This window comes from Budorcas taxicolor, chromosome 23, assembly GCF_023091745.1.
Source record: "Budorcas taxicolor isolate Tak-1 chromosome 23, Takin1.1, whole genome shotgun sequence".
Taxonomy (NCBI): domain Eukaryota; kingdom Metazoa; phylum Chordata; class Mammalia; order Artiodactyla; family Bovidae; genus Budorcas; species Budorcas taxicolor.
The window spans coordinates 24,299,784-24,316,620 of NC_068932.1; the positions used below are offsets into that span (position 1 = coordinate 24,299,784).

The 16,837-nt window shown below is 37.5% G+C and overlaps 1 protein-coding gene across 1 annotated transcript in view; it reads right to left on the reverse strand.

Moving 5' to 3' along the window:
• Positions 1 to 16,837, reverse strand: part of CFAP43 (cilia and flagella associated protein 43) — a 103,422-nt gene that overhangs the window by 30,206 nt on the left and 56,379 nt on the right. Inside the window, exons 14-19 of the mRNA XM_052661087.1 lie at positions 14,803 to 14,975; positions 13,504 to 13,653; positions 11,531 to 11,661; positions 9,804 to 9,951; positions 7,668 to 7,769; positions 6,837 to 6,914 (exon numbers count right to left, since the gene is read on the reverse strand). Of these exons, the coding sequence (XP_052517047.1) occupies positions 6,837 to 6,914; positions 7,668 to 7,769; positions 9,804 to 9,951; positions 11,531 to 11,661; positions 13,504 to 13,653; positions 14,803 to 14,975 (782 nt within the window). The remainder of the gene's footprint in view (positions 1 to 6,836; positions 6,915 to 7,667; positions 7,770 to 9,803; positions 9,952 to 11,530; positions 11,662 to 13,503; positions 13,654 to 14,802; positions 14,976 to 16,837) is intronic.

Below are 16,837 nucleotides of genomic sequence, written 5' to 3' on the forward strand. Positions count from 1 at the left end.
AAGGGATTCTCAAGAGTCTTCTCCAACAACACAGTTCAAAAGCATCAATTCTTTGGTGCTCAGCTTTCTTTATAGTCCAACTCTCACATCCATACATGACCACTGGAAAAACCATAGCCTTGACTAGACAGACCTTTGTTAGCAAAGTAATGTCTCTGCTTTTGAATATGCTGTCTAGGTTGGTCATAACTTTCCTTCCAAGGGGTAAGTGTCTTTTAATTTCATGGCTGCAGTCAACATCTGCAGTGATTTTGGAGCCAAGAAAAATAAAGTCAGCCACTGTTTCCACTGTTTCCCCATCTATTTCCCACGGAGTGATGGGACTGGATGCCATGATCTTCGTTTTCTGAATGTTGAGCTTTAAGCCAACTTTTTCACTCTCCTCTTTCACTTGCATCAAGAGGTTCTTTAGTTCTTCTTCGCTTTCTGCCATAAAGTTGGTGTCATCTGCATATTTGAAGTTATTGATATTTCTCCTGGCAATCTTGATTCCAGCTTGTGCTTCCTCCAGCCTAGCATTTCTCATGATGTACTCTGCATATAAGTTAAATAAGCAGGGTGACAATATACAGCCTTGACGTACTCTTTTTCCTATTTGGAACCAGTCTGTTGTTCCATGTCCAGTTCTAACTGTTGCTTCCTAACCTGCATACAGGTTTCTCAAGAGGCACATCAGGTGGTCTTGTATGCCCATCTCTTTCAAATTTTCCACAGTTTCTTGTGATCCACACAGTCAAAGGCTTTGGCATAGTCAATAAAGCAGAAATAGATGTTTTTCTTGAACTCTCTTGCTTTTCCCATGATCCAGCGGATGTTGGCAATTTGATCTCAGGTTCCTCTGCCTTTTCTAAAACCAGCTTGAACATCTGGAAGTTCACGGTTCACGTATTGCTGAAGCCTGGCTTGGAGAATTTTAAGCATCACTTTACTAGCATGTGAGATGAGTGCAATTGTGCAGTAGTTTGAGCATTCTTTTGCATTGCCTTTCTTTGGGATTGGAATGAAAACTGACCTTTCCCAGTCCTGTGGCCACTGCTGAGTTTTCCAAATTTGCTGGCATGTTGAGTGCAGCACTTTCACATCATCGTCTTTCAGGATTTGAAATAGTTCAACTGGAATTCCATCACCTCCACTAGCTTTGTTCATAGTGATGCTTCCTAAGGCCCACTTGACTTCACATTCCGGATGTCTGGCTCTAGGTGAGTGATCACACCATCGTGATTATCTGGGTCATGAAGATCTTTTTTGTACAGTTCTTCTATGTATTCTTAACACCTCTTCTTAATATCTTCTACTTCTGTTAGGTCCATACCATTTCTGTCCTTTATTGAGACCATCTTTGCATGAAATGGTCCCTTGGTATCTCTAATTTTCTTGAAGAGATCTCTAGTCTTTCCCATTCTATTGTTTTCCTTTATTTCTTTGCATTGATCACTGAGGAAGGCTTTCTTATCTCTCCTTGCTGTTCTTTGGAACTCTGCATACAAATGGGTATATCTTTTCTTTTCTCCTTTGCTTTTCACTTCCCCTCTTTTCACAGCTATTTGTAAGGCCTCCTCAGACAGCCATTTTACTTTTTTGCGGACACATATTACAACATATATGACAAAGTATTAATATCTTCAAGATGTAAAGAGCCATTACAAATCAACCAAAACAACAAAGACAATATAATAGAAAAAAATGACTTCAGTTTCAAAATGGACTGAGAATGGGCTTTGCAATCTTCCTTTCTTGCCCAATACATAAAATCAAGAGAAAGAAGTGTGTAATAAATCAATAAATCCAATACTGCGATCAAAAGAGGAAGAAAGAATCCTTCACAGAATGGGAATTGGTTCTAAAATATGAAAATCAGTTGGATCTGAATGGTGCAGCATAGCCCAAGGGTCCATGAGACAGTATTCCGGCAAAAGGTAGACTGGAATTATCTGCTGAAGTTAGATCTCCTACACATCTTCCCAAGCTTGCTACACTGTTGTGATGAAATTATAACAGGGAATTTCAATTATAAAGATGAGCATGCAATAATCAAAAAAATAGATCTCTAAATATTTGGGGTATAACAAAACCACTGAAGAGAGACAATAAATTTAGTAAGCAGAAAACTTGTTATGCAAAGAAAAAGAGTTCATCGAGCAAGAAGAGCAGAATTTCACAGTAACTAGGGATGTAAAATATTGCATCATCAAAATAATTAAGAGGTCATGGAATTGAACAGTTTAATCTTCAAAACAAACAGAAAATTCAATAGATGGGCTGAATAGTGAAATGGACACAGTTGAAGATCGGTAAAAGTCAGCTAAGAATCCCTGTGTATAACAAAGGATAAAAAGATGAAAGTGTAAAAGGAAAATCAATCAATGTGTGTGACATATCTAGAAGTACCTGTTACTAATATGACTTTAAGAAGAAGAGAATAGGAGAACTGGGGCCACAATGTTTAAAGAAACAATACGGAGAATTTTTTTAAGACACAATGAAGCATGAAAACTCAAGATTTAACAAACAATCCAGGACTAGAAACAGATTGTATGGAAACAAGAAACAAATCCTAAACATTTCCAAAGAGGAAAAAGAGTATCACAAAAATTGAAGAATAAGACCAAGAGAAGAACCCATATCAGTGACACTGCATTCAAGAATACAACGGATCAATAGTTTTGGGTCAAAGTTTTAAGAGGAAGAAAAACTTTGAATCTCTAATTTTATAGTCAACAAACCATCATTCAAGTGTGAGGTCAAAACAGAGTCATTTGTAAAAATTCAGGGACCCAGAAAGTTCACTAATACCTACCCCTCTGAAAGGATTATTAAGGATATACTGAAGTCAGAGGAAATTCTCACTAAGTCTAAACAAGAGTTACACATTTTTAAGAGTTAAAAAAAAATACCAATTTAAACTATAATTCTAACTGATACCAGTGAGACAAAGTGGGAGAAGCATAAGGAGCTGAGAAAGTAAAAAGTAAGAGCAAAGTAAGCACACTGGACTCTAATCTGGAGGGCAGGTATGATATGACATGGGCTTCCTGGATGGCGCTAGTGGTAAAGGACCTGCCTGCCAATGCAGGAGATGTAAGAGACATGGATTTAATTGGAGGATGGCATTCATGGCAATCCACTCCAGTATTCTTGCATGCAGAATCCCATGGTCTGAGGAGCCTGGCGGGCTGCAGTTCATAGGGTCACAAAGGGTTGGACACGACTGCAATGACAGCATGCACACTGTGTGACACACACTAAACCAGAGTTTCTCCAACTCAATGTGCCTGTGAATCACCTGGGGATCGTGTCAAAATAGCAGATTCTTATTCAGGATATCTGGGATGGGGTTGAGATTCTAGGCAGTGTCAATGCCTCTGTGCTCTATACTATTGAGCAGGGAGGCACCAGGTAATGTTACAAAAAAAAAAAGTAAGTCAAGCACGTGGGCTAGAACTTGATTTTTTTTTTTTTTTGGCCACATGATGCAGCATGTGGGATCTTAGTTCCCCAACCAAGGATTGAACCCTTGTCCTTTGCATTGGAAGCGAGGAGTCTTTAACCACTAGACACCAGGGAAGTTCCATAGAATTGAAAAAAAATAGAATTATGAAAAAAATAGAAAAGTCCCAAAATGGTAAAAAAAAAAAAAAAGAAGAAGAAGAAGAAGAAAGAAAGAAAAGAACAACAATAACAAAAAATGCACAAGCAATCCAAACAGATAGGGAAGAAGGAAAAAGAAAAAAACTTGGAGATTAACAGAAAACCCAAAGTAAAATGGCAGGGATTAAGTTAAACATATCAATAATTATAGTAAATGTGGCTAACCTCACCCATTAAAACTCTTAGATAGGATTTAAAGAAAGTAGTCCAACTCTATACTAATTAGGGGACATAATAAAGTTGGAAATAAAGCAGTTGAAAAAGATATATAAATAAGAGCTAACAAAAGGAAAGAGAGCAAAAATATTAATATAAAAATCAAAGTGTACAGTCAAAAACATCCAAAGAGGCAAATATAAATATTTCACAAGGATAAAAGGAGCAATCTATCAAGGCAATCTGTCATGCACGTTTTTTCATCTAACATAAATATGATAGAAATACGGGGATAAATTGACAAACTGCTTATCACCTAGAAATCAGTTTAAATAGCAAAAACATAAACTTTACTAACACCATTAGATTGATCTAATAGAAATTTAAAGAACATTTTACCCATCTTGCCCCCAAAACCCAGAAAACAAAATATTCTTTACTAACACATGAAACATTCACAAAAAGGGACTAGGTACAAGGTCACAGAGATAATCTCAACAAGCTTTATTTACTGAGCATAGTGAAATAAAGTTCAAAGTTAGCAACAGAAAGATATGCAATACAATCTATAAATAAATAAAAGACAAAACAATCTGGAAATAAAAAACAGGAAAATACATACATTTTTGTAGAAAACCCTTTGGTTGATATGTTCAAAATGGAACTAGAAATATTTACAACTAAGCAATAATGAGAAAGTTGTATATAAAAATCAATGCAATGTAGTCAAAGTGGTACACAGTGGAATATTTATGGTCAAATGCACAGTATAATGGAAAAAACTAGGAAATAAACCACACTTCCAACTAAAAAAAGTAAAAGAGGAAAAATAAAACTGAATGAAGCAAGGAGGAATGAATAAAATTCTAAATTGATCAAATCCTAAATTTATAAAAGGTGTAGGTATAAAGTATAATGTTATCTCAAAATAAGAGAGTCAAATCAATACAACCATACCTGATTCTTTGGAAATGTTAATAAAATGGAAATTCTGCTGGATAGGGTGATCAAGAAAAAAGATGAAAGTCACAAACATACAGCATTAGGAATAAAACAGGACTATAATGCAAAAATCAGAAGAGACTTAAAAAGTAGACTATTACATAATTTTATGCATTTAGACAGTTTTCTAAGAAAATATAATTTATTAAATCTATACGTGAAAAGAAATAGAAAACCTGGTAAGACTGATAACCATAGAAGAACTTGAAACAATGGGAAAGAATCAACTCTGCAACAGACATCAGACCCAGATAGTTTTACATGTATGTGGGGGAGGGGAGGAGGGGGTTGTTTATCAAATCCTTTTTAAGGAAATGGAGAATCTCCATTTTATATAAACTATTCCAGAGAATGGGAAAAAAAGTAGAAAGCTACTCAAATCACTTGATAATGCTGTTCTAACTCCAATATCATAATTAGACCAAGAAAGTATATGAAAAATAGACCAATATTATTTATGACTAGAAATACAAAAATACTAATAAAACATTAGTAGCAAGTTGAATCTGGTGTACTACTTAAAATGACCAAAGTCTATCTGAGGAATACAAAGAATACAAAACATCTGATAAATTTCACAATAAAATTAACAATAAAGACTCCTATAAAACAAGGCATAGGAAGGGATTTCTTTTAATTTGTAAAAGGATATCTAACAGAAAAATAGCAGGCATTGCACTTAAAAGTTAGAAATGTTCCCATTAAGGTTAGTAGACAAGCATGTTCTCATACTATTACATTAGAAGCCCTTACCATAAGATAAGAAAAATAAAGTAATATAAAGGTTGATAAGAGACACATGATTTTCAGGAGATATTGATAGTCTACTTACACAATCTAAGAGATTCAATTGACAAAGCAACAGAACTAAAAAGAGAATTCAGAAAGGTAGTCATATACGAAATTAGAAACATTCACATCCAGTAGTATCCAGTCAGAAAATGTAATACAAAATATTCTACCCACAAAGGATCTAATAAGAAACATACACAAAGTCACTTATAGACTATGAAACTTCACTAAAGAACTTGTTAAAAATTTGGAAATATATATATATTTATTGATATGTTATATATTATATAAAAGATTTACAACATTTATAACATAAATCTTAATATATATAAATATATACATAAAATTTCAAAGATGGCAAAGAAATTCTTCTCCAAATCAAACTGTAAGCAGTTATTCTCAATTAAGATGGGGAACACATGTACACCCATGGCAGATTCATGTCAATGTATGGCAAAACCAGTACAATACTGTAAAGTAATTAGCCTCCAATTAAAATAAATAAATTTATATTAATAAATGAAAATAAAATAAATCAGAGTTTTTTACAGAGCTTGACAAGGTGATTTTAAAATTCAAATAAAAAAGTGTGCATAAAGAGGCCAACATTTTCCGAAAATGAAGAGCAAAGGGAGAATTACTTTTAAGATATAACCACACTTTATAAATCTATAGCAATCAAAATAGTTTGGAATTGGCTAAGGAAAAGATCAGTGCTCAATTTCAGAATACAGACTGTCTAGAAACAATTCCATATTCATGGGAATCCGGGGAGGCACTGCAAATCAGCAGGAAAAGGATGGCCACATTCAATAAAATGAATTGGTAAAATGCGGTGTTTATTTTTTTAAAAAGTTAGATCTATGCCTTAGACAAAACAGAAAAATATTTGGAGTATATTTGGCTGAATTTGATTGCTATAAAATAGCAATCTCTGTGGTTCAGTCTAACAATAGTAAGGGCCACCTCTAGATTTGCCCAGTGCATGCCTCCATGCTGTTTCCCTATTCCAGCTGAGTGGGATGAAATCAAGCAAGGCAACCTTAGAAGCCATGTGCTAGAAATAGCAGAGTCTCTGTCAGCCTGGGTTTCTGAATGACTGCATGGAACAGAGTAGCCACCGGCCTAAACACCCACCCAGAACCATTATATAGGGAAAGAAAGAAACACTTCATCCCTATGCCATTATGTTTTTGGAGTCTGTCATCACAGCTTAGCTGTGATATCACAACACTTACAGTTTTAGCGAGTGCTTTGATTCCTCTTTTTATCTCTTTCCTTTTGTTGGAAAACAATTTAACCTCATTTTTGATGGCCTGGAACGGAACAAGTCCATCATTTAGGTAAGTAAGAGATCAGAGATACATGTGTATGTATATAGATACACAGATAGCACTTCTCTAGAAAAATAAGGGAAAAAATTAAAGACTAATAATATAAAGTATACATGGAATAGTAATAATACCACTGCAATACTTATGCTTAAGTCTGAACTGTTGCTATGTAAGCACTTGGAACTGAAGCAAGTTGGAACTGAAGCAACTTGGAACTGAGGTCGATGATAAGGCCAACAGTAAGAAAACAGTGAAAAATTAAACAGAGTAGCTGATAAAGGAAAACCAGTCTGCTATTTCCTTGGGTCTTGCGCAAGAGCAGACTAAATCCAGACATGGCTGCCACCTTTGCCAGCTTTCTGCACGTCTAAAGCCACAGTGTCTCTTCTGTTCCTGATCCACCCCTTTCATGTAAGTCAACCTTGCAGCATCCTCACAAACGTACTGCAACATGAGGAGTCACAGTTCACTCTTTGCTTTGGCACACCTGGACACTTTTCTTTGGTTTCACATTAGCCTAGGTACAGTGCTTAAAGCACATATAACTTAATCTAGAAAGACTGAGCTGTGTTTGGTGTGCTTGCTTACTTTCAGGAAAGTTACACTTATACAATGTAATGCTCTGCCAAGCAGTATCTCTACTTTCTAACTTTCCAATGGGTTTTCATAGGAAATGAATCTACCTGGCACACCTACAAAGCATTATTTCAAACCTCTTTTATATTTTATGAATACCTCTTGGCTTTTTTGTTGTATCCATGGAATTTCTTCTATCTTATTAACTTTGACTAATTCCTCTTGTGATGAGTCAGTGCTTAACTGCATATTCTCAGTTACCTTAGAAGAAGACAGATATTTCTTAAATTAAAAATTCATCAAGTTCTCCTCCTACCCTACTTCATTTCATTGCTTGAATCCCTCTGCACTTGTTGCATTAAAAAAAAAATGTTAATAAGCACTTTGCCTGCTCAAGATGTAATGCTTAATTTTATTCCTTCCAATCTGTTCTTATATCAGCCATGCTTCTTACCGAGAAAGCAACAGTGATCACCAAATCACTTTTGGCCTTCTTCCTCTTCCTGTAGACCAGATGCTATGGCCTGTTAAGGCCTGCCCCACCATTTGTGCTTAGGATCTTAATATTTTCTTCCTTTTCGAGGCCTCTGCATCACCCTTCTGCATCATCCATTTCCGCCTTCTACTGAATCTTTCCCAACAGTATCTAAACATACTCTGGAACCTCCTGTCCCAAGAAAGCTACTCTTCACTGGCCACCAGATTCCCTTTTAGTTGCCACACGATTTTTGTGCTCCCTTTTGTGGCAAAAAGTCTTGAGAGAGTTTGGGATGTCACAGTCTGTTGGTTCTCCTCACTGGCCGCTCCTCACTGGTTCTTCTCAATCTCCTTTGCCTCCCTGAACTCTTCTCCTGGTCTCTAGAAGTCGCTCTGTCTTAGTCCCCCTTGTATTCTCACCATCCACTCTTCCATGATGATCTTACCTAGTTACCCTCTACTCTCAGATGAACATCTCGCATCCTGGACTCTCCCCAGAACATCTATACAGTGGCCTACTTGGTATCTCACTTGGCTATGTTCTCATGCGAACAGTGTTCTAACAGTGTCCTCATGCTCAGTCTGGGGATTTTCTTCTTTCTCCCTACAGTGGCTCCCCCACCATAGTCTCTCGCTTCTCCGTGCGTGGTACCCTCAAGTAAAAGATCTAGGCTTCATCCTTGAGTCCTTTCTTTCCCTTTCCCTCTAGGCCCAACTCATCGGAAGTTCTGTTACCTCTAGCTGTGCAACCTGCCTGGAATCTACCCCTTCTCCACAACACTCTTCCCCCTCTGCTGCTGTTACCTGAGCCTTCTAACTCCTCGCTCTGTCTGCTTCCACTCTTAGGCCTATCTGCTGCCTATCAAAGCAGGCAGAATCATATTCCACACAGCAGAAGCAATCATTTAAAAAAGTGTAAATAAGACCCTGTAAATCCTTTGCTCAGAACACTTTAATAGGTTCTCACTACATGTAAAATTATGTCCAAATGCTACCTGGTTTACAAAGCCCTTCTTTGCCTGTTCTATTTCCCATCTCAAGGACCTCAGCTCCTATCACTTTCCCTTGCTCACTTCAACTGCACAGGTCTTTTTTATTTTTAGGTCTTCAAATGTACTAAGCTCTTTCTCCCTCTGCCCTGAGTACTTGCCCTCCCCCACCCATCTGCACTTTTTTTTAAGTCAAGTCACAGACCTTCTCCTTGGAGGGGCTATTCCAGCCAGTACTATCACACCAACCCCTTTGTATTCAGTAAATAGATCTTGTTACTATTTAGTTTTTCTTATGTATTTGATTATTCATTTGTCTTTCTCTGCTCACCCCCAAACCCCAACTGGAATGTAGTTTCCATGAACGCAGAAATTCCCCCAACTGTTTATGGCTATATCACCATAGCTTAGCACTCTGTAGGCCCTCAATAAACATTTATTAAATGACTGAGTGAATAAATGTCCTCTGGGTAGACACATTCTAAATAATGCCCATGATGCAAAAAAAAAAAAAAAAAAGTACAGAGAGACTAGTTTGAACAAGCACCAGAATTGTAACAGATTTCTTTTTCCAGATAGACCTTGTACTATGGTCTTAAATAAGGTCTGAAATGTAATATTTGTGATTTTGCTTTGAGAAAATGTAGAATATTTTTCTCTTAAATGTAGTGCATGCTGTTTTTGAAAATCATGGGATATCTGGATAAAGAGGAATGTTACTAAAATATCTGCTAAAAGAAAACTATAACCTGAAAACTTACCAATTTAGGAAGGAAGGAAAGGAAGGAGGGAGGGAGGAAGGAGAAAGAAAGCTATATTGAAACTCAACTGCATGTTCAGATTCTGATTCCAAATCCAAGGATTCTCTTCTTGTTATACTTAAATAATCATTCTCTTCATCCATGATGGTCTTTAGGTAAGTTGTAAGTTGCTGGCTATATTCAAGAATATCATTGGCTAAGATTCCTCCAAACCGCCTATATTAATAAAAAGGAAAACACATAGGCTACAACATGACAATTTGTAAAAGACACATTTAGCAGTGTTCCTTACAGGCACCTATCCATTTCTACACAGAGAAATATGCGGTCAATTCTCCACAGTGTCCTGAAGCTATTAGGACTCTGTTTCTTAGAGGACAGCACTCTCATGGGTTGCAGGACACAACAAGCTTCTTGACCTTCCTGGGGTCAGCTCTCCCCAGGCTGACCCCATCCCTTACCCTACAGGTCCTCTCTGCTCACCCAGCCTGGCCACTGCTCTGGTTGAACCTTCGGAATATGCTAGGTGCTGTGCTGCTTCACGCTGTATATAATCACCTTCCCCTGTTCAGTCCTCATAGTCCCTGCCCCACACTGAAGCATTATTACTTCCACTCAGTACACCAGAGCATCTCAAACTTCAGGCATATCAGCATGGCCTGGAGGGCTTGTTAAAACAGATTCCAGGGCCCACCTATAAAGATTCTGACTCAAAAAGTTCGATGAGGCCCAAGAATATGCATTTCTAACAAGCTCACAGGTGCTGCAGATCCCACCTTGAATAACATGGTTGTAGATGATTTAGAGGGGTTGTCAGGTGCCTAAGTAAGTTTTATTACTGTCTTGCTTACAGGACGCACTATGAAATAGTATTTTTGTGGAAACAAATTGCACATTGCTAAGCGGTATCCGCTGGCAGATCAAATAAGGTGACATTTCAAGTCCAGGGCATTACCTGCATGATCTCTATGCCCTGGCCATTATCTGTATGTTTGGCGATTATTTGTTTATTTAGAATTTTAGTTTTAGTCTAAGCAAAGTCTAAATTAATTTAACATTGTCTGATTAAGAAAGCAAAGTCTAATTAGGAAAGTAAATCTGTATGCATGTACAGAAACGCACATACCTATGTCAGGTTTTTTAGGGATAAATAGGAGTTTTAAAAATGATCTACTGTTCAGAGTTGTCCTCATTCCTTGTGTTCTTCCAACAGATGTTATGATAGGGAGGACAGAACACGTCATAGGTCTTAACTGTGTCTTTTTACCTTTTGTATTTTGATACTCTGACATCTGGGGTCTTGTCCCTTCCAGGACCACCAAGTCATAGAGATAGTAAACAACCTACCTGGAGCTCACCTTTCAAATGCAGACCCATAAGCCCACAGCCCCAAGCAAATCCTCTATTGGTCTTTCAAACTTGGGGCCATTATTTTCCTTTCCTAGTAATCCCTAGGTCAAGTATTGGACAACCAGCAGCAGCTCCTATGGCCCAGAACCCACTGAAGTTATCCAAACTAGCCAATCCTAAGCCCGGCTGCTCCTCACCATGGAAACCAAAATGAAGACTCTTGCCCATATTTTCCCTGCTCCCTCTGTCTCCTAGCCCTCCCTGGTGCCTCCCTATATGGCCCTCACATAGCATGGCATCTTTCCCTCTCTTGGGATCGTTAGTACAACAGTTATTTCAATGGTAGTTGTCTCCAGTTATGTTGGCCCTGCCATTACCTAAATAATACCATCTACATTTTAAAACACCATATTATGTGAGATTGCTTACTGCAACCTGTACTTACCTCCATCGTAGGTTAACCAGTGTGTTGTCATCTCTTCCATTCACCAGAATGCTTTGTCCATCCATTGAAATTCTCACCGATTGAATCCCGTGCCCCTGGTGAGAATGACTCCGACACCGAGTAAATGTTTCCTTAATAGTTTTAGGAAAAAAGTGCAGAAATTACAAGTGCAACTTTACCACAGGGTTTTTTTCTAAGGGGGTTACATGCACTTTTGCTTATGGATAAACCTTTTCCTATTTGTTAACAGCATTTTAGTTGGTATGGAGTAGCCTCTTAGTACTACATAGAACTGAAAATTACTAATACAAAATACATTCAACAGTACTGATTTGTTCTCCTTTCTAGGTAATATGGAAAAAGAGGAATTATTGTCACCGATAGGGAAATCAGATATGGAAAGGAGAACAGACTTGCTGAGAATGGACAGTGCAGGCAAATTCAGATGTCTTCAAGGATTAAGCAAATCCCCTTGCTGTGCAGAGGCTGAGTGTCATGAGAGGAGGCGATGGGCACTGAGTGAAGAATGATGGAGGAGGCCAATTAAATCAGTTTAATTAGAACCCATACACATCATTAGTTGGTACACAGTGCAATGGTTTAAATTATTTGACCAAAAATGGATTTCTTTGTTACACTAGTTATCAACCATGATAGTTTAAAAAAATTTTTTTTAAATTTTTGAATAGGAAATACATTCAAATGTTTCAAAATTAAAAAAAAAAAACTATAAAAGAGTATGCAGTGAAATCTCCTTCCTTCCCCTTCCCCAATACTTCCCAAAGGCAATCAATATAATTATACCTTAAATATCCTTTCAGAGGATTTTAATGTATATAAATAAATTTTTATACAAACAATTTTTAATATGAAGTATAACATGTGTATTACACACTTTGCCTTTCTTACTTATTATAATAATATGTCTTGGGATTCTTTCCATATTGTTGCATAAAGATTTCCTTATGCTATTACAGCATAATATTCCATACTTTATTTATGCACTGTTTCTGCATGATTATTTATTTATCCAGTCCTCTGTTAATGGATATTAGGTTGCTTTTACAAGCAGTACTGCCATGAATAACCTCCCATACGAGGCACGTTGCACAGAATCATCCAGAAAAACTCTGACATCTTGCCATCGTGCCACTATCAGTTGTAGCATACATTTACAAATCATTGAATAAGAGAAAATGTACCAGTTTGCAAACTATTCATTTAAAGATGATTCGTAAGACATTTAAGGTCTTTCCCTATATAATATGAAAGAATTAAATTGTACTGATAACCAGTACAACTTGAGCTCAAAACCTAGAAAAGGATCTTTCACTTGGGGAGAAGAAACTATTTTCATTTAAACAGAGATCTGAGAACAATGGAAATCAGAAGTGGTGGTAGGACGGGTGGTCCTGAAGTCTGCAGGGGTGGGGGAGGGCTCGTGCGGGCCACACCCTTTGTATTCTTCCAGCGTCACAGGAAGACGCAGCCTGGGGGTGGGGGAGGGTGGCAGCAAGCAGGCTAGAGGCTCTCCAGGCCGGGGAGCTAGCAGCAATCATCCCAGATTTGCACAGCAATGCACTGTTTCCAAAGAAGTTTTGCATATACCCTCTCCTTGGCTCTCACCAGAATCTCACAGGGTGAGAATAAGCAAGGCCTTCCTAATATCGCAGAGGAGCAGTTCAGTGAATTTTCTCGGCACACAGTAAGTGGTGATGGAGATGGACTGGAGCTCACCTACTGCCCCAGGTTCCTTCTTTGCAGATCTCAGTCTAGTGGCCTGCATTTCCTCCCTTAGAGACTCAAACCTTGGCACATAAATACAGCTAACATTGAAGTCAATAACACCATCAGTGGTAAATAAGTTATGACTCGATTTACTTAACAGTTCCAATTCCTTTCCTAAGAGCTTTTGTTCCTTATATGAGATCAAGATGCAAATCCCATGAATAGAGGAAAAAAAAGGAGTTTACCAAAGTATGAATATCTCGGATATACAGAATTCCACATTTAGCTATTGTTATGAGCCACAATCCATGTGGAGACAGAGAGAGCATTCCAGGTCCATATAGTTTGCTTTGTATTTTTTGGTATGGCTTAAGAATGTGAACACCACTATGTTCCTGCCGATCAAAGAAAATGACCATATTATAGAAAAGATCAGGGGAGTGGCACCTTGCAGTTATGCATATATAGTCAGATGCAAATCCATAAACATTGTCATTGGAAATAAACTGATACATGATAAAGTGGACACCTGTATTTGCACCACATTTTAAAATCTTTGATTGCAAATAAATGTTCGTTTCAGCTGACTAAGAAAAGTCCCCTCTGTATATCAGCTACCATTAAAAATCCTAGCCTACAATTGACTATCTTGATTTTTTACTAATCGTTTCCAAATACTCCTATCCTCAAGTCAACATAAATGAGTCAATTTCCACCACCACCATCACCGCTCCCCCCTCCCCGCCACACACACACATTTCTCGCGTATTCCCACCTTCAAACTTCTGCATGTGTTGTGACTTTTACCTGGAATGCTCTTCCCCATCCCATGCCCACCTATCTGGCTTCCCTCCCTACTTCAGGAACCCCACCTCCCTGCCAAGATTATACACAATATTTCTCATGTCTAAATCTGAACTATTCTTCAAAGTCCAGTTCAACTATGACTTCTACCAGGAAGCTTTTCTTAAATCCTCCTTACTACAAACCATTCCTTCCTTCTTTGAATGTCTTTGTTTCAGACCTTGCTGATATTGGCTGCTCTGAGAGAGAAGGCTTTTGATTGCAGGATTTAGAAAAAGAAGGGTGATATAATCTGGGTCAGTGTGTATAGCAGGAAATGATGCAATATGGAAGAAGTCTGAAGAGTATGATGAAAGGATACTAGAAGCATAGAGGCATTTTGTTTGCAACTTTCTTTAAGACTCAAGTATAAAGTTCCACTGAAAATCATCAACGCTGTAGCTCCTGAGCCCTGTAGAATAGACTTTCTAATGATAGATTTTAAAAAAATAGTCTTGAAAGTCACTAAACTAATATTGTGTCATCTGCATGTTTATCTGACAAGTATTAGGTTGCTCAAAAATATTTTATGATGAATTAACAAATCATGCTAATATATTTAATTCAAAGAAGTTATTTTACTATAATAAAGACATTTTTTAACTGGACTAGATTGTTAAAGCGTGGATCATGTCTAATGAATACAATGTACCAATCTTGAGTGCTGAGAAAAATGACAGAATGCTTAAGTTTCGGCATACTTTTTCAGGAAGAAGATAGCTGCAGATGTATGGCACTTGGTTACAGAAGCCATATACTCGGTTACTATGCAAGTTCAAGACCGCAGAGGACAGAGTGTGCTCTGTCTCATACACAAACTTATGAATGAATTCATCTCTCAGCCTCCCTCGTTCATCAGCAAAGCTTGCAGAAACTGTAATATTTGGGGAAGAAGATAGATAATTTGTACCATTTATTGATTTAATTTTTTTAACTGTTATGACAACTATGAAAAGCAAAATAAAAAATTAAATGCTCAGTTAATGTATAGACTATTACGGGATAAAAATGATTGGAAAACAACTTGGCTCCATTAGGAATACTTGAGCATTAAATGACTAACAGTAAGTAAATTATATTTTATAAGACTTTTGTTAATTTTATCAGTTAAGTAGAGACATGATGAAACTCATGATGATCTAAACAGTCTTAATTAAGACATAAAAGTACCTTGAGGTTTTTTACTTTCTTATACTCTATAATTAAATAATTGCAAAATAGCTACCCAGATATACTTGTTATTTAAAACAAAGTGCCTATTTTATCAGACCTTTTTATCCAGAAAGCTTTCTTATGATTTTATCAATGAAAGTAACTACATAATAACATATATGAATTTGACTCTATATTTAAAGCTACAAAAAAGAGTGGAGAAGGAAATAGCAAGCCACTCTAGGATTTTTGTCTGGGAAATCGCATGGACAGAGGAGCCTGGTGGACTCAGTCCATGGGGTCACAAGAGTTGGACACAACAACAACAAAAAGAGACATCACAAACTGACAAATCAACTCAAAAAAGTGACAGTTGATCCTTTTTTTCCTCTGATAATAAGATTTGTATGAATGACAGGATCTAGTGACAAATAGATTCAAGGGATTAGATCTGATAGACAGAGTGCCTGAAGAATTATGAATGGAGGTTTGTAACATTGTATAGGAGGCAGTGATCAAGACCATCCCCAAGAAAAAGAAATGCAAAAAGGCAAAATGGTTGTCTCAGGAGGCCTTACAAATAGCTGTGAAAAGAGGAGAAGCGAAAGGCAAAGGAGAAAAGGAAAGATATACCCATTTGAACGCAGAGTTCCAAAAAATAGCAAAGACAGATAAGAAAGCCTTCCTCAGTGAGCAATGCAAAGAAACAGAGGAAAACAACAGAATAGGAAAGACTAGAGATCTTTTCAAGAAAATTAGAGATACCAGGGGAACATTCATGCAAAGATGGGCATAGTAAAGGACAGAAATGGTATGGACCTAACAGAAGAGAAGATATTAAGAAGAGGTGGCAAGAATACACAGAAGAACTATACAAAAAAGATCTTCATGGCCCAGATAATCATGATGGTGTGATCACTCACCTAGAGCCAGACATCCTGGAATGTGAAGTCAAGTGGGCCTTAGGAAGCATCACTATGAACAAAGCTAGTGGAGGTGATGGAATTCCAGTTGAGCTGTTTCAAATCCTGAAAGACGATGATGTGAAAGTGCTGCACTCAACATGCCAGCAAATTTGGAAAACTCAGCAGTGGCCACAGGACAGGAAAAGGTGTTTTCATTCCAATCCCAAAGAAAGGCAATGCTAAAGAATGTTCAAACTACCACACAATTATACTCATCTCACACACTAGTAAAGTAATGCTCAAAATTCTCCAAGCCAGGCTTCAACAGTACGTGAACTGTGAATTTCCAGATGTTCAAGCTGGATTTAGAAAAGGCAGAGGAACCAGAGATCAAATTGCCAACATCCACTGGATCATCAAAAAAGCAAGAGAGTTCCAGAAAAACATCTACTTCTGCCTTACTGACTATGCCAAACCCTTTGACGGTATGGATCACCACAAACTGTGGAAAATTCTTCAAGAGATGGGAATACCAGACCACCTTACCTGCCTCCTGAGAAATTTGAATGCAGGTCAAGAAGCAACAGTTAGAACTGGACATGGAACAACAGACTGGTTCCAAATTGGGAAAGGAATATGTCAAGGCTGTACATTGTCACCTTGCTTATTTAACTTATAT